The sequence below is a fragment of the Vombatus ursinus genome, unplaced genomic scaffold, assembly GCF_900497805.2.
Source record: "Vombatus ursinus unplaced genomic scaffold, bare-nosed wombat genome assembly UNPS02014822.1, whole genome shotgun sequence".
In the NCBI taxonomy this organism is placed as follows: Eukaryota; Metazoa; Chordata; class Mammalia; order Diprotodontia; family Vombatidae; genus Vombatus; species Vombatus ursinus.
The window spans coordinates 4,209,790-4,234,737 of NW_020954600.1; the positions used below are offsets into that span (position 1 = coordinate 4,209,790).

The 24,948-nt window shown below is 41.2% G+C and overlaps 1 protein-coding gene across 1 annotated transcript in view; it reads right to left on the reverse strand.

The window, feature by feature from the left end:
* Positions 1 to 24,948, reverse strand: part of EXT2 (exostosin glycosyltransferase 2) — a 195,882-nt gene that overhangs the window by 98,684 nt on the left and 72,250 nt on the right. The window contains exon 8 of the mRNA XM_027837793.1: positions 4,323 to 4,454. Coding sequence (XP_027693594.1) covers positions 4,323 to 4,454 — 132 coding nt within the window. The remainder of the gene's footprint in view (positions 1 to 4,322; positions 4,455 to 24,948) is intronic.

Consider the following 24,948-nt stretch of genomic DNA (forward strand, 5'->3'; position numbering starts at 1 on the left):
CGTCTCCAGCTCATTTTACAGATGAGGAACTGAGGCAAAAATGGTCTAAATGATTTGCCTAAGGTCGCACAGCTAGTAAGTGTCTGAGGCCAGATTTTAACTCAGGAAGATGAATCTTCCTGAATCCAAGCCCAGTACTCTATCCACTGTACCACCTAGCTACCCATTCTACAACTAATATAGCTCTATGCCCATTATATCCTAAATCAGAAGTCCAGAGTAAGTAAGTAGCATTCTAAGGGCTAGAGAGAAAGCTGCTTAAAGCTGACTTTCCAGTCAGCGAGTCAGGACACAATAGTGAATCACTGAGTTACCTGCTAAGCCATGGCAAGCATACTCACAGCTCTCCCTTCCATTCTTCTTAGGGATGGCCTACCATCAGACTGATCTTGACTTTATATCCTGTGCCCCTATATGGCAACTCATGTCCCCTCTCTCTCGCTTAGAATGTTAGAGTTGGAAGGCACTCTATTTGCAAAGGTGTTAAAATGGCCCACAAAACTTCCAATGGCTCAATTGAGTATGGAAAGCTATCTTACCCTACAGGAAAATAGGGGGGAAGGGGATAAGTGAGCAGGAAGATGATAGAGGGGAGGGCAGACTGGGGGAGGGGATAATTAGAAGCAAACACTGCTAAGGAGGGACAGGGTCAAAAGAGAGAATAGAATAAATGGGGAGCAGGATAGGATGAAGGGAAATACAGTTAGTTTTCCATAGCATGACTACTATGGAAGTGTTTTGCATGACTACACATGCATAACCTCTATCGAGTTGCTTGCCTTCTCAATGAGGGTGGGTGGGGAGAGAGGGAGGGAGAAAATTTGGAACCCAAAGTTTTAAAAACAAATGTTAAAAAAAATGTTTTCACATGCAACTGGGAAATAAGATATACAAGCAATGGGGTATAGAAATCTATCTTGCCCTACAGGAAAATAGAAGAGGAAGAGAACAAGAGAAGGGGAGGTGGGATAGAAGGGAAGGCAGATTAGGGGAAAGGGTATTCTGAACGCATGTTGTCTTGGGGTTGGGGGAAAGACAAGATGGGGACAAAATTTGGAACTCAAAATTTGTGGAAGTGAATGTTGAAAACTAAAATTAAATAAATTAATGGACAAAATATTTATAAAAAAAGAGAAAGAAAAAATTTTAAAAAGAAATTTAAAAAAAAAAAACTTCCAGTGGCCAAATGGGATTAAAATGTAATTGGAAAATGTTTAACAAAATAAATAAAAATACAATATAACATAGATAATGTTAATTTGCGGTTCTTTAAGTCAATAAGCAGCCTTCAGCAACCCATTTCTATTTGAGTTTGACACCACTGCTTTAGAGGTCATCAAATTCAGAATGAAATCTCACTACATACAAAATACGGTAATTATCCTGTCCCTTGGATTAGAACATCTTGATACTAGAAATGATGTCATTTTTCCTCCTTCCATCCTTTCAATCTAATACATAATTCCTTGAAGGTAGTACATGCTTAATAAATATTTGTTTAATTTAACTTTTCAAGTCCCTTCAAATAAGAGAAGTAGTAAACTTGGTAGCAAATGGAATGCTGGCATGGTCTGATTAAGGGAAAGACTGAGAAGGCATCCAGTAGTATGTGACACTTACAGGTAAATATGAAATTGACCTGCTTCAGCTGAGGAAAAAGGATAACATTTCTGGACTGTACTTATGTAAAACTAGTGACTTGCTTCATCTTGGTATACACACTTGAGTCTTAATCAATCACTTTAAACTGAAAAAGAAGCATATGGCCCACTCTTCCCCCTACTATGAATAAATTTGAAGAAGGTGAAGAACTCATGACAGCGCCTCTCTGAAAAGCAGACCAGACCATAATTTACTAAGGTCTATACTCACTCCTATCCCTAAGAGCCTGATATTGTAAATGAGTTGTAGTCTAGAGGGAAAACTCCCCTACAGACTGGCCTCACGGTGATCTTGCTTACTGTAGGTGAAATATTTCTCAAGGTAAGAAAAAAAAAAGCTATAAATAAATTATGCTACTTAGGCCTTTTGTCAGTTGCTTTAACTGAATGATGGCTGAAATACATGAGATGGAGCTTTAAATCAGGGCCCTCTTCATCTGAGCCTGAGAGAAAAGATAAAGACCAGCTCATCCTGGGCTGCAAGAGTTATTTAGGAAGAAATTAAAAAAGAAACAGAGAATGCATCCCAATTGCTGGTCTGTATTTGCTTCCAGCAATCCTAAGGCTACTTTGAGAATTGCCACAGGCCAGAAATTTGACCTTTTGGCCCAAGAGTAAGATTTTGCCTCCTTCACTCTTTCCCTCCCTCTCCTCTGAGCCAAGATTCTTCTGACAGGCAGAGAACAGGTCCTTGCCTCTTGTTCTCTTTAAACAGCTCAGAGTGCTTTGTGCAGAAGCCAAGAAGAAAGTGGCCCCATCTCGATCCTGTCTGTATTTGGGCCATGCCAATCCTACCCAATTGTGAGACAAATGGGGCAGTCTTTACTGCCTAGTCCTACACTGGCAGCACACCCTTGGGCTTGCTACGAGACACTGGCCTTGCTCGGCCCCTCAGGGAGACTCCCAGAGGTGCCTAGGTCCCTGTCAGCATCTTCCAGCTGGTTTTCTTCACTCTCCCCTTCACCTCAAGCACCTTTCTTTCTTGCCCAAGCTAAGTTGGGCTATCAGTAGGTGCTGGGTCAGCAGTTCAGACCCAGCCCAAGTTCCCCTGCTTTGCTCTCTCAGAATCCCTGTGTCTCCTTTCAGTTTCTCTGAGCTGCTTAAAGGATGCACCTGGTGCATGAATCCCCTTTCCAACAGCCCTGACAAGTGGTCAGCCAGTATGCATGAGATGGCCTTGGTGACAGGGAGCTCACCATCTTTCAACCTTGAAATTCTTCCCGATGCAGCTGGATTTGGAAGATGCCATCAATATTTCAATACTCCAAGGACTTCGCATTTCATGACCATGGGCATGTTCTTGACCAATGAAGCCTGCTATCTCCCTTTTGAATGAGATACAACCTGTGAAGACTTCTCAGGGTGGTGATGAAAAGACCATCTCTGAAACTAGAGATAGGCTCTGAGAGAAGGAACAGGCCCTAAGTTTAATTCGGCCCTAACCCCTCTCCTGATTGCCACTGCCACGTCAGCATTAGGTATACTAAATAAGGACATGTATGTTTGGATTGGCTATACCCTGTTTCCTTGTTCTTTGGGAATGGGAAAGATTTTCGTGCTTAGAATGTAAGCCCGCCTCCCAGCCAAGGGGAGTAAGGGATAGTGGCAGGGTGGGAGTTTCTTGTTTGTGTTAAGATATATAACCTTGCTATGTCCTTTGTGCCTCGCCTCTCTCCTGCTGGTAGTGTACTGGAGGAGCAGAAGCCCCTTCTCGCGAGATTGTAATAAAGAGTAACTTTTTGCTTCCACCTTGAGAAGTCTCTGAACTTAATTGTGTTAGAGTCGCTGAACCACACACTTTGTTTTTAATGTGGCTGAATTGGTATCATGCCTCCCCGAACTAAACTAGTTTGGTTCTTCAGTCAATAGATACCCAGGCTGCTATGGGCACCACACTCAAATCAAAGTCTTGTTAATTCAGTAGGACTAGACAGAATTTTTGTTCTCCTATATGGTCTCCAAGAACCCAGGATTTCTTCCATACTACGGTAAGTCGTGAGAGTGGACTTTAGTGGTCATATTAATAGTAATAGCAGCTCACATTAATAAAAGACTTCAAAGTTTATAAAAGATTAAGAACATGGCCTTTTAGAAAAGTTGAATGATGGATTCATGCTTTGGGTAGGAGCTGGACTGGATGATCTCTGAGAGGCTAAAAGCATCTTAATTTCGGCTGCTCCCAAGGCCAGTAATCAACAAACACGACAAAATCAATCCTGCCCTCCAGGCACCACATTTCTTTACTGGAAATGACTTCAGGCAAGGAGGCAGACATCACTGCATGGAATGCTTCTCAGTCATTGCAGAACTACTCTCAAGGCTGTAAATACTCTGAATTGCTAACGCAACACAACGCTAGTGCTTCAGCTGCCAATCCAGGCCCATTCTGTTCCCCTACCCAACCTCCAAATAACAGAGTGGTGTTCTGAGTCCTTGCCACATGGATCAAACCTCATAAACTAGTCCTTGAATGTTTCTCTTTTTTGAACTCTTCTCAGAACAGTTCTGGTCACTTATCAGGCACAAAGCTTATAATGTTTGCCCATCAAATTGTTTTCTTTGGAAAACTACAATTTAAGCAACCCATACAACAAAAGCACTTTCAGCATTGCCCAGGCCTGACAGAAGGACTACTTTGGAGGGGTACCTGCATTCACTTACAACAGCTGGAGGATCATTCCATTCTTCATAAGAGATGGCAGCATACGGGTAGATCCGGTCATTGATGATCTGAAGGGTAGCCAGAGCAATGGATTTCATTGACTGGAAGTAGGCTTCCCAGAACCATCTCGCCTGCAAGAGAAAGTAACCAACACTGAAAGAGCACAGAAGATGCTTCACCCAGCAGGAAGTGTCCTTGTGGCACTCCTGCCCTTCGGTTTGACCCCTCCAAGGCTTATGCACTTCCCAGTTGAGCTCTTGCTCTGGCTCTCTGTGTGTGCGCTTCTCTTGTTTCGTGCCTGAATCACCAGCTTCCTCTCTTTCTCAGCTCTTGCCCTTACATTAGGGCACTTCAACATCTACACTGAGACTCTGTCAAATTCCTTTTGTTGTTGTTTTCTTGTTCCACTTGTGTCCAACTCTTCACTGACCCCTTATGGGGGGGGGGGGGGCGTTTCTTGGCAGAAACACTGGAGTGGTTTTCCATTTCCTTCTCCAGCTCACTTTACAGTCAAATTCTCTAACCTCCCTGAATCCCGTGATGTGTTCCTTCCCTCTCTCTCAGGGTCACACCATGGATCTTACCATTATCTGCAAGTGTTCCCCCTTCTTTAATCAAAAACACTGACACTGCTCTCTCTGACTCTAGCCTCCCCTCATGCCATCTCTCCTTAGGCCTTATTCCTCCTAAGCCTATTTGTTGTCTTCATTATGATCTCGAATTCCTCCACACCTCAGTTCTTTCTGAGTCTTTTGACTTCACTTTGCTGTCTTCCAAATCTTGATTCAATAAGGTTGACCAATTTAATTCCACAGTCATCAAATGTCAAATCCTTTATCCCCTTGTCTGATCATTGCTCCTCTTTTGCCAAACCCCAGTCCTGGATTACTCCCACCATCTGCCTCCTCCTCTCCAACTCACATGCTGATTAATGGAGCTGGAGGAAGTCACACAACCATGTTGAATGGGTATACTATAAATTCATGTTAAACTTCAACTGGGCCCTCCTTGGAGGAAGCAATCCTTTTATTCTTCCCTAATTGATTCCCTATTTCACTCCCCTTAGAAACTCTTTCAAACCTCTTCTCTTCTCAAGTTTTTCATACTTCCCTCTCCTTCTACTCTTCTAGCTGAGAACTGCATCTCTTGGTCTACTAAGAAAAATAAGGCCACTTGCCATGAGCTCTTCAACTCAAAACCTCTCAACATCTTCCTACTATTTTCTCCCTTCCCTCAAGTCTCTAATAACAAGATGGCCCTTCCTGCCAAGGCTAACCACTCTATATGTGACCTTGATCCCATCTCCTACCATCTTCTTAAGCACACTGCCCTTTTAACTATCCCGTCATCCTCACTCTGATCTTCGATCTCTTCCTATCTACCGGTTTCTTCCCTACCACTTTCAAAAATGTCCACATTTCCCCCAGTCCTAAAAAAAAAAAAAACCTTCAATATTCCCTATGATCTCCTCAAGCTATTATCCTAGATCTCTCTCCTTCCTTTCTGAGCTTTCTACTCTATTTTGTTACATTCACTTTCTCTCTTCTCTCTCACTCACTCCTGAAACTTTTGCAATCTAGCTTACAACCTCATCACTTAATTAAAACGGTTCTCTCCAAAGTTCCCAACAATCTCTTAAGTGACAAATTGGATAGATTTTTCTCAGTCTTCATCTAATTTGACCATGGCTCCTGGATGCTCTCTCCTCTCTAGGTTTTTATGACACTACTCTCCTGGTTCTCTTCCTACTGTCTGACTGCTTCTTTCTCATTCTTCTTTGCTGGTTCACCATCCACATATATCCCCTAACAATGGGTAGCTCTATCCCTTTTGGGGATAGCTAAGGGCAGCTAGGTGGCACAGTAGATAGAGCACTGGGCCTGGAGTCAAGAAGACTCAACTTCCCAAGTCCAAATCTGGCCTCAGACACTGGGTGATCCTGGGCAAGTCGCTTAACTCTGTTTGTCTCAGTTTCCCCATTTATAAAGTGAACTGGAAAAGAAAATGACAAACCACTCTAGTATCTTTGCCAGCGAAACCCCAAAATGATGTCATGAAGTCATTTAACCCTATTTACCTCAGTTCCTCATCTGTAAAATGAGCTAGAGAAGGAAATGGCAAACCACTACAGTCTCCTTGCCAAGAAAACTCCAAAATGGGGCCACAAAATGGCTGATACGACTGAAAACAACTAAATATACATCCCTCTAGTCTCCTGGTCACCACGTTAGCTCCTATGAGTTTAATTATTATCTCTATGTAGATGACTTACAGACCTGTATATTCAGATTCACTCTCTCTGCTGACCTTTAGTATCCATTCTCCCATAACTGCCTATTGGACATTTCAAACTAGATGTCCCAGAGATAACTCAAACTCAACATTTCTAAAACCAAAACCATCCCTCTTCCATAACACATTCTTCCAGTCTCTAAGATTTGTAACTTTGATATTGTTCCCTCCACATATTCAATTAGCTGCCAAATCCTGCCACTTCTACCTTCACAACACCTCTGGCACCAGATTCTTAGGCCCTCCTCACTCAAACCCCTTGTGAGTACAGGCCCTTGCCACTTCTCACCGAGATTGTTGCCACATACTCCTAATTTGTCTCCCTGTCTCAAGCCTCTCTTTACTCTAGTCTCTCCCACACACACAATACATACATAATTTTCCTTAGATTCATCTCTGACTTTATCACTCCCCTGCTCAATGAACTCCAGTGGTTTCCTATTGCCTCTAGTTTACAATATTAACTTTAAAAGATTTAAAAGCCCTTCATAATCTGACCTCAGTCTTTCATGCCGGACTCAATGGACATCATTTCCCTCCCTCCACATTCCGCAATCCAGTCAAACGTCCTTCTTTGCTCCTTACAAACAATACCGCACTCCCATCTCCATGTCTTTGCCCTAAGAGTGCTTCTTCCTTTGTCTAACTTCCCAGAATTCCTCTTCTGCATCAAGATGCAGCTCAAGTACCAATTCTACATGAAGCCTTTCTTGATCCCACTCCATGCTACTACCCTCCATCTAACTATCTTGTCTTCATTTACATTCAGGTTCTTTATATTTATTTTTCTATACACTGCATTAGAATGTAAGCTCATTGTGAGTAGGATTTGTTTCATTCTTGGCATTTGTATATCTAGAGCTGTACACAGTGCCTGATACATAGAACAGACGCTTATGTCAATTGACTGACTGATGCATGGCATCTCCTGTGCAATTCTTCAGTGGTGAGACGCTGCAGCCCGCTCACAATCACCCTGGTTCTCTCCATTGCCCTTTGGGTCACTTATTCTCAGTTGGTTTTGGGTTACTTGTTCTCAGACTATGAACATACTCCAGATTGTTTCACAGCCACAGAGCATCACTGGGAAACAATTTGCTCTATCTCTGACCACTGAAACAACCCGTCTAAATCTGTTCAATTTTATATTGCTTTTGTCTTTTCTTTGTGATCAAGCAGGGAGTGACCAATCACGACCTTAGCAGATTGACAATGAAGCATGCCTCCTTCTTCTCAAGAGAAAGGTGGTCATCTCTAGGTGTGTTAACAGACACAGGCCCCACAGTGACCAGCATGCTTCCTCATTTTGCTTAGCTGTATTTTTTTGTTGTGAGGGAGGATTCAAATGGAGCCCCAGAGAGTGAGGGGGATGTGGTTTAAGGAGGTTATAGGAAATGACAGTAATGTTTAAGGAACATCAATAAAATATTTATTTAAAAACATTTTTTAAAGAACATTTGTGTTTAAAAGATGGGATTCATGTTTAAATGATGAGCCCTTGTTTCAGGGAGAAGCTTGAGGTCATCAAAAATACGTCTCAATTTCCCAAAGGCAATCCAACCCACTGTCTTCCTCTTAATTAATTTTGGATCCAGTTCAGTGCCCATTTGTGATGTTTATCCAAGATCAATGCAATGATAGACCAACTCTATGGGCCATCTATTCACTGCAAGTCTAATATAGACAATAGGCATACACTATATAAATATGTCCATGGCAACCCATCTAAACATCAGACATTATTAAAAGTGAGTCATGGAATATGCTCAATTAAGAACTGCTTCACTTATTATTATTAATGAATATAATAAATTAAAATACTTTGTGCCATTGTATTATTTAGCTCACACTTCCATGGTGTCTTAAGATTTACAAAGTGCTTTCCTCACAATGGATCTGAAGCAATACTCGAAGCAGTTCCTTTTCAAGTGATCATACGACTTACACTCCAGTCTCATGTTCCAAAAAACCAAAATGAACCCAAGCATTGAGAGCTTTTTTTTTTTTAATCTAAGTTAAGACGCTTTGGCTAAATATGCCAAAGTTCTGTGCCCATAGCTAATCCGTAGAGGAGACAGAAACTCTTAGAGTTGGTAGGAAAGAGCTCGTGGTAACCAATCCACCCAGAACATTAGCCAAAAGTACAACTAGAGAATATGGCTTCAAAGTCAAGATGCCTCAAATCATCCAAGCCTGTCCACCCATCCTCAGCCCCACAGGAAAGGAAGGCGGCTTTGCCAAGAATCACAGCTCAAGTGTTTTAGCCTGGGGTTAAGTGAACTTCCCAGATTAAATTGCTTCTGCAGCTCCTCAGTAACAACTTGATATGTCCAGAAGGCATTTTAATTTATAGTTTCTCAAGGACTCCAGCACAGCAATTTGCCTCAGGGCAAAGGAACCCCACAAAAAACTTTGTGACTTTCATCAAGAGGGCAGAATCAAACAATCCGTGTGATTGTTTTTTCTACAATATGGGCCACATTTTTCTCTATCCAGTGTCCAGTCTGTGGATTCTTCATTTGTGTCTCTAAGAAGCCCCAGGAGGACAGGCGCTCCCCAGCTGTGACCAACAGAATGGTTGACATTTTTATAATGGCATTTTCGAACTTCCCAGAGCACTTTCCTCATAACAATGCTGGGACTATAGCAGTAGACAGACCAGTTTACAATAGTTTTAAAATTAAATATCTCAGTTTACTCAGTTAAAAGGGAATATTATTTTTCTAGTTTTCCAGAGATCTTCAGAAAACTGGAAAACAGCTACCAAATTGCCATAGGTTTACTGTTACAGAATTTAGGAATGTGGTGTAATTAACATTTGGTTCTATTGTGTTGGCACTATCCCCATGGGAGACTGCACCTATTCCAACCTCAAAACTGATGTTGAGAAAGTTTATAGAAGAAGACTGGGAGAAGTGGACAAACAATGGACTTGGAGTTGCTTAGTAGACCAGGATTCAAGGCCCAGCTGCACGATCCTAAACAAGTCACAACCTCTCTGAGATTCTGCTTCCTCACATGTAAAGTGAGGAAACAAGACTTGTGCCACTTACTTCAGGGTTATTGGAAGGTACAAATGACAATGTATACAAAATGCTTCAAAATTATAATATGAACACAAGAGGAAAAAAATAAACACATCAGAAAGGGAAAAGTGGAATACCCTAAACAGAGAAAGCACATGAATCAGGAAGTCAATGGTGACAAAATCCAAGCACCTTCTAAATTTCCAACAAGGACACCATTAAAATTTTGGGACTTCCAAAAGAAAAGCAAACAAAGTGGCAGCCTATGCCATCTAAAACTGGTCCTTTCCATTCAACAAATTCTTAAGACAGCCAACTTTCAGTGTAGGAAGATGTACAAAATTACCAGTCACATTCAAATAATAGTGTACAACAGTTCAAAGAATACCATAGAAGTCTCTACCTTTTTGGAATATCAGTCTGGGAACAAAGCAGACAAGGGCTCTGTCCCTGCTCCTATTCTGTTCAACATGTGAATCAATGACTTGAATGAAAGTACAGGTGAAATGATGATCAATTTTGGAAATGAAACAAAGCTGAAAGGAATTGCTAGCACAGTGGGTGACAGAATCCAAAAAGGATAGAACCTGAAATGAATTCAAGTCATTTCTAAAGTGCAGGTCTGATCATGTCACCCCATCCCCACCCCCAACCCCACACACTCTCAATAAGTTCCAGTGGCTTCCTATTGCATCCAGGATCAGACAGGTAATGCTCTGTTTGACATTCAAAACCCTTCATAGCCTAGCCCCCTCCTACCTTTTCAGTCTTCTTACACCTTGCTCCCTAATAGGTACTCTTTGATACCGTGACATTGGCTTCCTGGCTGTTCCACAAACCAGACGTTCCATTGCTCAGTTCTGGACACTCACTCTGGTTGTCCCCATGCCTGGAACCATCTCCCCCCTTCGCTCTGACTACTGACCTCCCTGACTCCTTTTAAGTCCCAATTAAAATCCCACTTTCTAAGAAGGCCTTCCCCAACACCAGTGCCTTCCTTCTGCTAATTATTTCCCATTTATGATGTATACAGTTTGCTTTGTATACATTTGTTTGCATGTTGTCTCCCTCATTAGACTGGCATATAGAAAGTACTTAATAAATGGCGATGTATTGACTCAATTGAAAAAAATTTTTGTTAATTAAAAAAAAAATAATTTTGAAAAAGACACTGTGCTAGGTGCTGGAGACACAAAGACAAAAATCAAACAGTCCTTGCCCTCAAGAAGCTTACATTCTATTGGTGAAAACAATATGTTCAGAGATAAGTAAATACAACCTACAAAGAAAAAAAGCTCAAACAAGGATCTTAGGATCACAGGCTTAGAGGAGCAAGGTACCTTACCGGTCGTCTAATGCAGTGCTCCCATTTAGTGACATTAAGCGGAAGACCTGGGATTTAAACCTAGGTAGGTCCTCTAACTCCAAATCAATCAATGACTTAATAATCAATAAGCATTTATTATGTACCTAATACATGTTAGGCACTGGGTTTACAGAGAAAATTAGACCAGTTATTTTTCATAGTAAATATCTCAAATTTTCTTCTATTTTAAAAATCTTTGAATTTTGTTCTAGTATTTCTTGAGGTCTCACGAAACCAGTGATTTCTATTTGGTCTATCCTAATTTTTATTCTAATTTTAATTTTAATATTCTAATTCATTACTTGGATACAGCTTTCCACCTTCTTATCTAAGCTATTCATTCTCCTTTCAATCTTTTCCTCTAAAGCCCTTATTCCATACATAATTCTATATTGGGGGGATTTTTTTGTGTTTTTTTTTCATAATTCTATTTTTTTAAGCTCTTGGTTCATTCTTTCCAGGTACTCTTGAGGTCCTTGTGGCCAAGCAATTTTTTTTTCCTCTGAAGCTCTGCTTATGGTCTCTTCCTCTGGGCTGATCTCTTTTTTGTGTCTGGACCCAAAATATTTCTTCATAGTATTGGGTGCTTTCTGCTTCCTCATATTGGGTTTTTGTGCCAGGATACTCTTGACCTCCTATGCTTTTGGAAAGGGTGGTCATGCCCTGCTTGGTTCTGACCCCTGACTCCTGTGGCTGGATTCTATCTCCTTTAGCGTGCCCATACCCAGAGAGCTAAAAGAGACTTCAATGGACTCGAGTGAAGAGGTCAACTGTAACTTTTCTAATTAGATGAAATGCCTCTTCTAAACCTAACAGCTCCCCCTCCACAATAATAGCCATTTTCCCCTTTTTGTCAACTTTGCCAACGTGATGGGTATAATGTAAAACCTTTACATATTTAATTACACAACCAAACAATCACTTTAATTTGCATTCTTCTAATTATTAGAGATTTGGGATTTTTTTTCATAAGACTATATGGATTTCTTCCATTAAGAATTGCTTATTCATATCCTTTAACCTTTTGTCAATCGGAGGATGGCTCTGGCTCTTATTTTTACAAATTTGAATCAGTTCATTATATATCTTGGAAATGAGACCTTTAGGTGAGAAACTTGCAATGGAGATTGTTTTTTTTTTTTCCCAGTTAGCTATTTCCCTTTAAATCTTGGCCTCACTTGGATTTGTTTGTGAAAAACCTCTTTAACTTTATATAATCAAAACTCTCCATTTTTTTCTTCTGTGACCTTCTCTACCTCTTATTTGGTCATGACTTCTATTATCCTTGGATCTGAAAGATAGTTTCTTTCTTATTCCTGTAATTTGTTAAGGATGTAACCTTTTGGACTAGAGGCAGCTAGACACCATAGTGGATAGAGTGTTGGATGTGAAGTCAGGAAGACCCGAATTCAAATCCTGCCTCAGACACTTAAACTAGCTAGTTTTGTGACTCTAAACAAGTCAGGTACACACTATCTAGGTAAACGCAAGTTTGGTTAAATCCGTTAAGTCATCACATGTATAATCCATATCACATTGCTTGCCTTCACAGTGGGTGTAGGAGGGGCAGGAGGGAGGAATTTGGAACATAAATTTTTAAAAATAAATGTTAAAAAATTTTACATGTAATTGAGAAATATTTAACAAAATAAATAAAAACATATTTTAAAAAATGAAAAAGTTAAGTCAATCTTAACCTCTGTCTGCCTCATTTTCCTCATCTGTAAAAAGAGGATAATAATAGAACATACTTCCTAGGATTGTGAAGATAAAATGAGAAAATCTTTGTAAGGCACTTTGCAAACCTTAAAGTGCCCCATAAATGTTAAGCTATTATTATTGTTACTTAAGTAATATGTCCATTTGGAGTTCAACTTGGCATGTGGTATGAGGAGTTTGTGGGTCTTTCCCCACTCCGACCCCTCCTTCACTCAGCAGCCATGGTGATTCTTCTTCTAAAGCTTAGGCCTGACCTCAGGGGCTCCAGTGCTCCCTACAAAAGCCTCTGTTTGGCATTTAAAGCTCTTTGTAAGCTGGCCCTTTCCTACTCGGCCCATTTTCTTACACTTTACTCCCCTCCAAACAATCTCGAATCCAGTGACCCCTCAAACATGACGCTCCATCTCCCTCACTGTACCTTTGCCCTGGCAGCCCCCCACGCAGGGAATTTCATGCTCCCCTCAGCCTGGCCTCTCAGTTCCCCCCTGGTTTTCCTTCCAGACTCAGCTCAAATCCAACCTTCTACAGGGGGAGCCTTTTCCTAGTCGCCCCAAGCTACTAGTGTCTTCCTCTCTCAGATTCCTCTCTATCTATTCATATATTAGAGACACTTAGGTAGCAAAGTGAACAGAGTAGTGGGCCTAGAGTCAGGAAAACCTGAGTTCAAATCCAGCCTCAGATACTTATTAGCTATGTGACCTTGGACAAGTCACTTAACTTTTGTCTGCCTCAGTTTCCTCAACTGCAAAGTGGGGATAATAATGGCACCTACTTCCCAGGGTTGTTGTGAAGATCAAATGAGATAATAGTTGTAAAGTGTTTATCACAATGTCTAGGACATATTCAGTGCTATATAAATGCTAGCTATCGTCATCGTCATCATCCTCATCATTATATGTTGTACGTACCTATTTTAGGGCAGCTAGGTGGCAAAGTGGATAGAGTGCCGAGCCCAGAGTCTGGAACACTCATCTTCCTGAGTTCAAATCTGGCCTCAGACACTTACCAGCTATGACCCTGGGCAAGTCACCTAACTTTGTTTACCTCAGTTTCCTCATCTGTAAAATGAGCTGGAGAAGGAAATGGCAAACCACTCCAGAGTCTTTGCCAAGAAAACCCCAAGTGGCATCACAGAGAGGTGGACACAACTGAAAAATGACAGAACAACAAACAACAAAATGTCCCTATTTGCATATTCTTTACACGTGGTCTTCCTCATTAGAATATCAGTTCCTTGAAGTCAAGAACTGGTTTTTGCCTTTCTTTGTATCAACAACCTTTAGCACAGTGCCAGGCACAGAGTATGTACTTAACAAACGGTTGTTACACTGCTGAGTAACTAATGTCGAGGGCTGGAATGGTGCAGTCTGCCAGCACTGTGATATCCCACAATGTCCTCACATTGTAGACACTGTATGATGGCTGTTCCCCACAAGCCTCCAGGGGATCTAAGAACTCCTCCACGTACGCCCCAAGCCAGGCCAGCGGATCTCTGGTAGCCATCTGGAGAATGCCGAGATGAGTCAATAAACTTCCAAGCCTCCTCCCAGGGGCAGCAGCAAGGCGGCACCTCAGGGATCTGCTCCAGTGAGTGAAGGCTTTATTCTGAGCCCCAGAGCCCCAGGAGAACAGCTGAAGACCATTTTAAAACGCAGCCAATGCCCAAGGCAGCATCAAATATATCACACTTCGAGGGGGTTTTCACTGCTTCCCTAGAGAACTCATACTCAGTCTAACGAGCTCTTCAAATATGTTAATCTCTGTTAGGACAGAGTCTCCAAGGGGTCCATGACTTTAGTCCTCTTTTCCCACCTTATCATTTATATTTTTTTAAATCAAAATTTACCAGCCCCTTCCTTACAGTTGCAAATGCGGTAAAATGGATAATATTATAATTCCATATCTAACACAGAATGATAGTGCCCTAGAGCTGAAGGAATCTTAGAAATTATCTTAATTCAGTAATTCTCAAAAGGTGGTCTGAAGTCCTCAAGGGTCCCTGAGACCTTTTCGGGAGGTCTGTTAGGCCAAAAATGTTTTTATAATTCATTTCTAACATGGTAAATATCAATAGACACAACCCACATGAAAAAGCTCCTTGGGGAGGATGTTTCTCAATAAGTTTTAAGAGTATAAAATGGTCCTCAGACCAGAGTTTGAGAACTGCTAATTTAGTCCGGTGTCTTCATTAGACAGTTTCCTGAGACCCACAGAGGGGATTTGATGGAACTCATCATTGTGACAGACCAGATCTGAGATGCTCCATGGAAAGAGAGACCTAAGAGTGAGGCGTCCAATGCCTTAAAATATCACCTTCAAAAAGTAGGAAGGTTTCATGGATTGTAATGGCCAAGCAGCATCAGACTGCAGAGTTGGCAGGATATCGGACTTTCATATATCAGAGAAGGCAGGAACAACAGACTCATGCTGGAAAATCTAGAGAGAGTTAACTCCAGTTAACTCCTGCAATTTGGATGGACTTTAATTATTCATTTAAATATGCTTTGTACTTATCTGCTCTACTTCTGACCTCTGGCCTGCTCTTTTAATCCCAATGTTCCTCTTAAACAGCATTAATCAATAGTAGCTACAAAGGACTTTAGAGGATGTCTAATCAAAACCCATCATTTACAGATGAGAAACAAGATTCGGTGAGGCTGATGGCTTGGCTCAAGGTCACACAGGTAGTAAACAGGTGATGAGAGAAGCAAGATTTGAATCCGGTCCACTATCTCCTAATTTGTGCTCTTTTCAGTGAAAAACTAACATTAAAGGTATCACGAGACATTTCAGCCACCATGTCTTGCTGTCTTGTAAAATAAGTCGGTCAATAAGCATTGATTAAGAACCTACCATACGTCAGGCACTGTGCTAAGTGTTGGAGATACGAAGAAAGAAAAAAAAAAACCCTGCCTTCAAGGAGTTACCATTCACGGAGAGAAGACAACAACTAAGTCCATAGATCTACTCTTCAGTAGATGGAGGGGAAGGTACCAGCAGCCAGGAGGCCTGGGAAAGCCCCCACCCACCCTTGCAGAAGGTGAGATTTGAGGTGTCTTTTTTTTTTTTTAAACAATTTGAGGTAAGTGACTTGGCCAGGGTCACAGAGCTAGTAAGTGTCAAGTGTTTGGTCTGAGGCCGGATTTGAACTCAGGTCCTCCTGTCTTCAGGACCAGTGCTCTATCCACTGTACCACCTAGCTGCCCCAATTTGAGGTGAGTCTTGAAGGAAATCAGGGGAATTAAGAGGCCAGGCTGAGGGGAGCATGACATTCCCTGTATGGGGCAAATGTACAGAGAGGGGGATGGAGCATCATGTTTGAGGGGTCACTGGATCCGAGATTGTGTGTAGGGGAATGAAATGTAAGAAAACAGGACAAGTAGGAAAGGAACAACTTACAAAGAGTTTTGAGCCCTCTCTGCTCTGCTCTCCAAAACCTCTAGATCTTCTGGGAAGGAAGGCCCAATGGATAAGCCTCTCATTTCAACTGCACTATTAGCACCCACCTTCCTTTTCCCACAGCCAGATATTTCTCGGCCTCCATCAACAAAAGGTGAGGAGCCCCGTTTTACAAAGGGATCTGCACAGGACAATTTCTCCTTTCTATGGTTGTATCTCTGGTGGTTTTAGACTTGTCTCACCAGAGTTACTACAAGATTAAAAAAAACAGGCAAACACACAGACCATTTCTCAAACGTTGCTTCTAAGCATAGATAACTAGGGAATTCAGAGGCCTATGTACAAGAAGAAGCCCACCCTTTAGCTAAAAAAATCCCCTTCTATTCAAATCCAGTGTCAGACTTCATTCAAGGGGTTTAGGGGAAGAAAAGAAAAAAAGTTTTACGGGATTTCATTGGAAAGAATTCCAAGGGAAAAAAAAAACACCACTCATAGTATAAACTCCTAAATAGGCACAAAACTCAGAAAAGAAACCTGAATAGCAAGGGCCAGGGAAAAAAAGTCCATTGATGACGGTAATAAAACGTCTCATTTCTATAGTGCTTCACCAAGCACTACAGGCTTATAGAGAACTTTTTTCTGTGAAGTTTGCGGTACAAGGATAATTATGCCCATTTTTCACATGAGAAGACTGAGGTTCAGAGAGTAACCTACCCAAAGCCACGAAACTAATGAACACCCAAACTAGGTTCTGAACCTAGGTCTCTGGATTCCATGCACAGCATTCATTTCTTTACAACACTTCACCTCTCCAAAAGCAGGACAATTCCTGAAAGTTCCCTTCGGAGGTGGTGTTTTCCTTCGAAATAAAAACACCAGGGGCCAATAGCTCTTTACAAGCTCTTTACAAGCTCACACAGCATCATGTTACATGGTTCATTCATAGAAAGACTTTTAAAACCTAGTGTTAATGTTGGAGAATAGAGATTAGATTGATGGAAGTCTTCCATGCCTGGAGTTGGAATGAGAACACAAGCACAGGACAAGAAGAGAGCAAGGAATGGAGAGCCACTGCATGGCCACCAGGACAGCCCTCAGTTTCTCCATATATTACAGAACATGGTGTAGAGAAGATGGAAATTCAGCAAATTGGTAGCTAAACATGAAGTGGTTGCCGAGGGAACACCAAGGAAGAGAGGAATCCAGTGCGAGAAATCACCCCTAGGATACTTTCAGGCCAGGCAGTCCTCACAAAACAGCTTTACCTTAAGGGAAAAGCCAAGCGCCCCTTAGGAACATGGAAGCCAAGCCTAATACCTGCTTCTACTCACTGGCTACTGTACTGGAGGCCTCAGGGTACAGGGCCTTCTGTACACAGCCTGAATCAGGCTGCTAACATGGGAGCCTTCCCCTTCCAAATGAGTATGCCTACAGGATCAATGGATGCCTTCAAGGATGCCTTCCTCTTTGTCTTGGGCCGGGCCTCTTTACACCATGGCATATACGCCATGCATACACCTTAGTATTCAATGAAAAGGGCGCTGAATTTGAAGTTAGAGGATCAAGATGCAAAGGCATACCACCACAGCACCAACATGACTATTTGGATAAGTCTATCCCAAGGAGATTGCAGAAAACCTACTGGTCACTCTACCCTTCTCAAAAGTGAGAAGCCATCGGAGTTGCGAATTGATTCAACCATTCTGGAGAGCAATTTTGAACTATGCCCAAAGGGCTACAAAACTGTGCATATCCTTTGATCCAGCAATACCACTACTAGGTCTGTATCCCAAAGAGATCATAAAAAAGGGAAAAGGACCCACGTGTACAAAAATATTTATAGCAACTCTTTTCATGGCGGCAAAGAACTGGAAATTGTGGGGATATCCATCAATTGGGGAATGGCTGAACAAGTTGTGGTATATTAATGTAATGGAATACTATTATTCCATAAGAAATGATGAGCAAGCAGATATCAGAAAAACCTGAAAAGATTTACATGAACTGATGCTGAATGAAGTAAGCAGAACCAGGAGAATATTGTACATAGTAACAGAAATATTGTGCAATGACCAACTTTGATAGACTTAGCTCTTCTCAGCAATGCAATGATCCAAGGCAATTCCAAAAGACTCATGATGGAAAATGCTATCCATATCCAGAGAAAGAACTATGGAGTCTGAATGCAGATTGAAGTATACTGTTTTCTCTTTCTTTTGTTGTTTTTTGTTTTTTTCTTTCTCACGGTTTTTCCCTTTTGTTCTGATTCTTCTTTCACAACATGACTAATGTGGAAATATGTTTAAAATGACTGTACATGTATAGCCTACATCAGATTTCATGCTGTCTTGGGAAGTGAGAAATGGAGGGTGGGGGGAAAAATTTAGAACTCAAAATCTTATAAAAGTGAATGCTGAAAAATAAAGATAAATAAATTAATTGTTTTAAGTGAGATGCCAGAGAATGGCCAAATTTGTAACTCCTGGAAGCTCCCAGTGCTTGTGCCCCTGGTTACCGGAAGGCAGTGTATCCCTCCTTACCCTCCTCACCTGTGAAGAAGGCTATTGTTGTTTCAAGGTAAAGAAATAAAGGCACACCAGGATCACGTGACAAGTCCAAGTTCACACACTAAGACTTCGTGGCAAAGACAGGAATGGAAAAGCCAAGCCCATTCTAATGCCTCTGATGAGTATAAACACAACTCCAAAGTGCTTCTGGTGAAGTCTGGTGCTCAGCTCACAGTTTCCTTAATAGTATTGTTCTACATAGGGCTCCACATCATGTGAAAATCAATGGCTTAGTTGCCTGACCTCCCAGATGAAAGCGACTACAAAATTAAAGTTAAACCCTATCCCAAAGGGCCCAAAAATATAAAATTGTATACCCAACCCCCCTCCAACATACACAAACTGCCAGCCCCCAATGCTGACAACAGATTTGGTATACGAAAACAATGCTGGGTTTAAAAAAAAAAGTCTATAAAAGCCACAGTTCTTTCCCAGGCCCAGCTCATTAGCAAGTAATGTAAATATTATGGCCAGCTGTTAAAGGAGTGTGGTATTAGTAAGCTTGAGTTAAATGGACTAACAAAGAGAAAACAACTTTCTAAGAGATTATTTTTCTGTTTTACAGAAGATCAACTTCAAAGCCTCTGTCTGCAAAGGTTTTTCTGAAAAGCTTGTGGCCTGGATCTTTGCCAAGGAGAATCTATTGTTCAGGAAAGCTCCTTATGAATCAGGTAAGGCAGGAATTCCATTTCAGCAGAAGCAGCCGCTGATCTGGGATGGAAGAGATTGGATCATTTTGCTTCCATCAAACTGATGGACACAATTGACTCCCATTTGTGGAGCATCTGACAGTCTGAGAGGTTCTTGCTTTATGCCAGTGCTGTGAGGTGAGCAGTGCAAGTGTTATTATCCTCTTTTTAGAAATGGGAAAACTCGGGCTGAAAGAAGTAAATGGACTTGTCCAAGGTTACACACAGGATCCCCAAATTTCCAATTCAGAAAGGAACTCAGTGGGCATCTAGTCCAACTCAAGGCCAAAAAAGAACACAAACAATCAATGATTCACCTCTGCCCTGCTGAAAGACCCCCAATGAGGAAGAGCACTATCCCTTTCTAGATGGCTCTAATGTTTCCTGACAAAGCCAAATGGGCCATTTGGCACCTCCCAGTTCTGCCCATGGGGGCCAAGCAGAATACATTTCCTCTCTCATGTGGTAGCCCTTCAAATACATGGAAAAAACATTCATATCTTCCCTGAGTCATCTTGTGGCCAGGATAAATATCCCCAGGTTCCTTCAAGTGATTTTCACATAACATGGGTACAAATTCCTTCACCATTGCTGGTTTCTCTCCTGTAACCACTCTCTAGCCTGACAACGTCCTTTCTAAAATGTGGTCCCCAGAAGTGATCCCAATAGTCCAGGTGGATTCTGAGTAGGAGAGCGCATAGCAGCACAATTCCCTCCTTATTCCTAGAATAAGATCAGTAAGACCCCAAGATCCCATTTGCTTTTGTTTGGTTCCCATAGAACAGTTCATTTGTATGGGCTTAAAGTCCACTAACATCCCCAAGACCTTTTGGAGACAAGCTGCTCTCTAACCACTTCCCTACCATCTACCCCCAACTTAAAGCTATGACATTGATTTCTTTTTTTTAAACTAATTTATTTTAATTTATCAACAATCACTTCCATAAGCTTTTGAGTTTTAAATTTTTCAACCCCTCCCTCCTCACCTCCCTCCCCAAGACACAGCGTAATCTGATATAGGCTATACATATATATTCTTATTAAACATATTTTCACATTAGTGATGTTGTAAGTAAAAATTAGAACCAATAGGAGGAACCACCAGAAAGAGGAAACAAAACACAACAGAAGAAAAAAAAATAGCAAATAGTATGCTTCGATCTGCATTAAAACTCCATAGTTCTTTCTTTGGATGTGGATAGCATTTTTTATCATGAGGCCTTTGGAGATGTCTTAGATCCTTGTATTGCTGAGAAGGGTTAAGTCTATCAACATTAGTCATAGAACAATGTGGCTGTTACTGTGTACGACATTCTCCTGGTTCTGCTCACTTCACTCAGCATCAGACCATACAAGTCTTTCCAGGTGTGACATTGATTTCTTGAACCCAAGTGTAAGACTTTTACATTTATCCTATTAAACTTTTATATTCACAGTTTGGAGGCAACAGAGCCAGCATTTAACTTATGGCCTTCTGACTTTAAGTCCAATGCTCTCTCTCTAAATGTGATTTAAAGAACCTAGCTTGGTTAGTGGTGAGAACAACAGATATGCAGTCACACCACCTGAGCTCAAAAGCCTCTTCTTCTACTTACATCTTTCATTTGAAAAACCTTTGGTTGACTTGGGTCAGTCTCCCACTTGAGCCTCAGTGTCCCCACCTCTCCCAGGCTAAATGACAAGGGGTGAAGACAGCCACTAAGAGGTCAGAATTGGAATAGGGAAGATGGATTCTGCCTTTGACTGTGAGGGGACACTGGACACAGTATCAAAGACACATGGAAGGGCTTGGAGAAATTGAAGTGAAGTATAGCCAGGAGATTAGAATGAACATTAAGGATAGAAATAATAAACTCTTGGATGGGAAGCCAAACTCTGAGTAATTACAAAGACCAATACTGGTCCTAGAGAACCGATGATAAAATATATGTGCCTCCCTTCTTCAGCCTAGAGCAGAGGGCCACTAGCTGTCAAATGTTAAGCATGCTACCCGGCAAGGTCAGGGTGTCCAGTGGTATGTTGGTATCCAGGAATGATGGCTATATTCTTATTATACAGGAGAAAAACTGAGCATCAGAGTCTAATGGCTTCTCCAAGGTAATACTGCTACTAACAGTGACTAAGCAGAGATAGGCCTAACACCCAGGAATCTTCTGGCAGGAAGAGGAGCAGGCTTTTTTTGCTACAGTAGGGCTGCCAGTAATTACCATTGCACTCAGGGGAGTGTGTATAGCTCATATATATATAATGTTTTAAGGTCATCGTCATCTTATCTTTATAACCCTTTGAAGTAGGTGCTATATTATCTCCATTTTATAGAAAGGGAACACAAAGTTTATGGTGGTCAAAAGACGATATTAGAGTAACAGAGAAACAAAGGTGTAGGTTTGGAGAGATACCTGTCTTGGTTTTCTATTTAATCCATCCTTTCCTATTTAAGAGCAGGAATATCTCTACAGTATTCTTATATGCAGCTATTCCACCTCTTAAAAAAAAAAGATCACCTATGCCCAAATGCTCAGGCTTTTGTCGTGTTGTTGTCTTCCCACAAAAAAGAATGGCCTCCCCCGAGTTAAATCACTTAAAAAAATCTCGAAGTGTTTTACAAAACCCCTTCCCCATTTATTTTATCATAACTCTGTCCCCCAATTTTCCTTTTTGGGAATCCAGTGTACTCCAGTACCCCCAAGGCACAGAGGAATCTTTCCCCTGCTATAGCACGGAAGTGGATTCTTAAGACGCCTAAGAGCGCCATTTCTCAAAAGCCGAGTCTAGAACCCCTCTGCCACCAGCACTCAGAGCTTTCACAGAATGCCTGAGCTGGACAGGGCCTAGGAAGTCAAGCATTAGGCCCACGCCATAAGCCCAATAGCCACGATGGTCTCAGGAACACAGCCATGGGATCTCCGTGGAGTCAAACCTCTTGGGACAAGATACGAGACAGTCGGTCACCTCATACCAAATTCTACTTCACAGAGAACAGGACAGTAACAAGTGTCTCAGCCGAGACACAGAGTATCACCTCCTATCCTAAGCTCAGAGTTTGAAGTGGGGGGCAACGAAGAGGCCTGAAACTGCTCTACTTTCTACACCTGGTCCTGCCCTCCCCACCCCCAACACCCTCACACACACACACACACACACCCATAAACACACACACACAAATTCATACATAACATACATATACACAATAACATACAAATAAATACACACATACACAAACATACATGTAAATACATCCACAAGCACAACTTGTATGTATACACATACACACCCACAAACATGCACAAATATACTCATAAACATACCTACACACAAAAACATATCAACAAATACACACACACATACACCCACACACACACTACATTCACTGTCCAAATATGGTAGAACTGAGAATACAACAAGAAAAAAGCCCCTCAGAATGGACTTGAGGATAGTCAATCATATTCTCATCTCACAGTACTGTGTCTTTGCTATTTATTCCAGCAAATTTTTTTTTTTTAAAAAGGGCGGCTGTGTGTGACTCAGTGGAAAGAGCACTATCTCTGGAGTCTGAGGAGCTGGATTCAAATTCTGCCCTGCTGCTTACCACCTGTGTCAGCCTGCGCAAGTTACTTGATCTTCTTGGCCTCAGTTTCCTCATCTATAAATGAGGAAGTAGAATCAGATGGGCTCCATGGTCCCTGTTGAGGTCAGTTCTCAATTTTGCCTCTCTGAATGGGAGAGTGATATGACCTTGGGAGGCAGAGAACCTGGGCTCCAATCACAGCCTGCTACTTATTAGCTGTGTGACCTCAAACAAGTCCCATTACCTCTCTGGGCCCCAGACACTCATCTGATGGTGACGGCACTGGGCACTAATAACTGTTAGTGCAAAAAAGACTCACTATGACCAAGTGAGATTTATACAGGAGATCCAATGATTACTCAGCAACAGTAAAAGCAATTAACAGAATAAGTCCTTTTCTTTTTTTAAGAAGAACATATCAACAAATATAGAAAAAACCTATAACAAGGTAGAATTATTATCCCCACTTTACAGATAAGGAAAATGAGACTGAGACAGGCTAAACTACTTGCCCAGGGCTATAAGGTCAGTCAGTGCTTGAGATGAGTTTCATTTGTGTCTTCTCCATTACAAGCTTTGTGATTTGGGTGCTCTGCTGCCTCACTGGCACAGAAGCTGAGGCAAAGTAAGGACATCTCTCTCCCCATCAAGAGTTGGCACGATTCTAGAAAAGCTAGCAATAGAATGAGTGAGAAGAATTCAAGATAGAAACATCAACAAAAAGAAGACAAAATTGTCCCTATTTGCAGATGACATGATTTTTAACTTAGAAAACTTCAGAGAATCAAGAAAGAAACTGAGACAATTAATAGTTTAGCAAAGTAGTAAGATATAAAAGAAGTCCACAAAAATCACTAGCATTTCCATATCACAATAACAAACTCCACTCCCCTCCAAAAAAGGGTAGGAAATGATAAAAAATAACTACAAAAGGTAGAAAACATCTGGAAGCTAACCTATCAAGACACACTCAAGCCTTAGATAAATACAACTACAAAACACTCTTTAAAGAAATACAGGGGGGCAGCTAGGTGGTGCAATGGATAGAACACTGCCCCTGAAGTCAAGAGGACCTGAGTTCAAATCCGGCCTCAGACCAAACACTTGACATTTACTAGCTGTGTGACCCTGGGCAAGTCACTTAACCCCAATTGCCTAAAAAAAAAATTTTTTTTTAAAAAAAAGAAATACAGGAAGAATTAAATAACTAAAAAGATACCAATTCCTTAGGACAGGCCACAATCACATAATTAAAATGGCACTACTATTTCAATTAACTTACAGATGCTATACTAATCAAACTATCAAGTATTTATAGAATCAGAAAAATTAGTGACAAAATTCACTTGGAGGAAAAAAGGGACTGGGATCTCGAGGGGAATAAAGAATTAAAGTGTAGATAGGCAGAGTCAATATGGCAGACTAGAACGAAATACATCAAGATCCTTGCCCAAACAAATCTCGAAAATGATATAAAAAATGATAATCATTATAAAGTGCTTAGAGAAGTGTTTGACACACAGTAAGCTCTAAATAAATATTAGCTATTGTTACTGTTGTTGTTGTTGTTACTACAAAATGCACCAGTGTGAATCCTGATTGGGAAATCCAAGGGCAAGTCACAGTGAGTCATTTTTCTAACCCAGGCCAAAATAGTGGCACAGAAAAAGAGGTCTACAGACACTGGGAAAGGGCTCTGGACAGGAACACAAATGCTCACAAATAAAATAAGAGTACTATAGGAAATCAAATAGAAAAGAATTGAGAGCTATGAAAGAAAAAACTGGAAAGGGACATAACAGCTTGGCAAGGGGTACAAAACCCTGCCTAAGCAATAAAGTCCCTAAAAATTAGAATGGACCAAACAGAAGCTAATGACTCCGTGAGACAACAGAAAATATTAAAATAAAGGCAAAAGGCTGAAAAATGTAGGAGAAAATGTAAGGTATCTCAAACGAAAAATAAATGACCTGGAAAACACATCAAGGAGAAAAAAAGT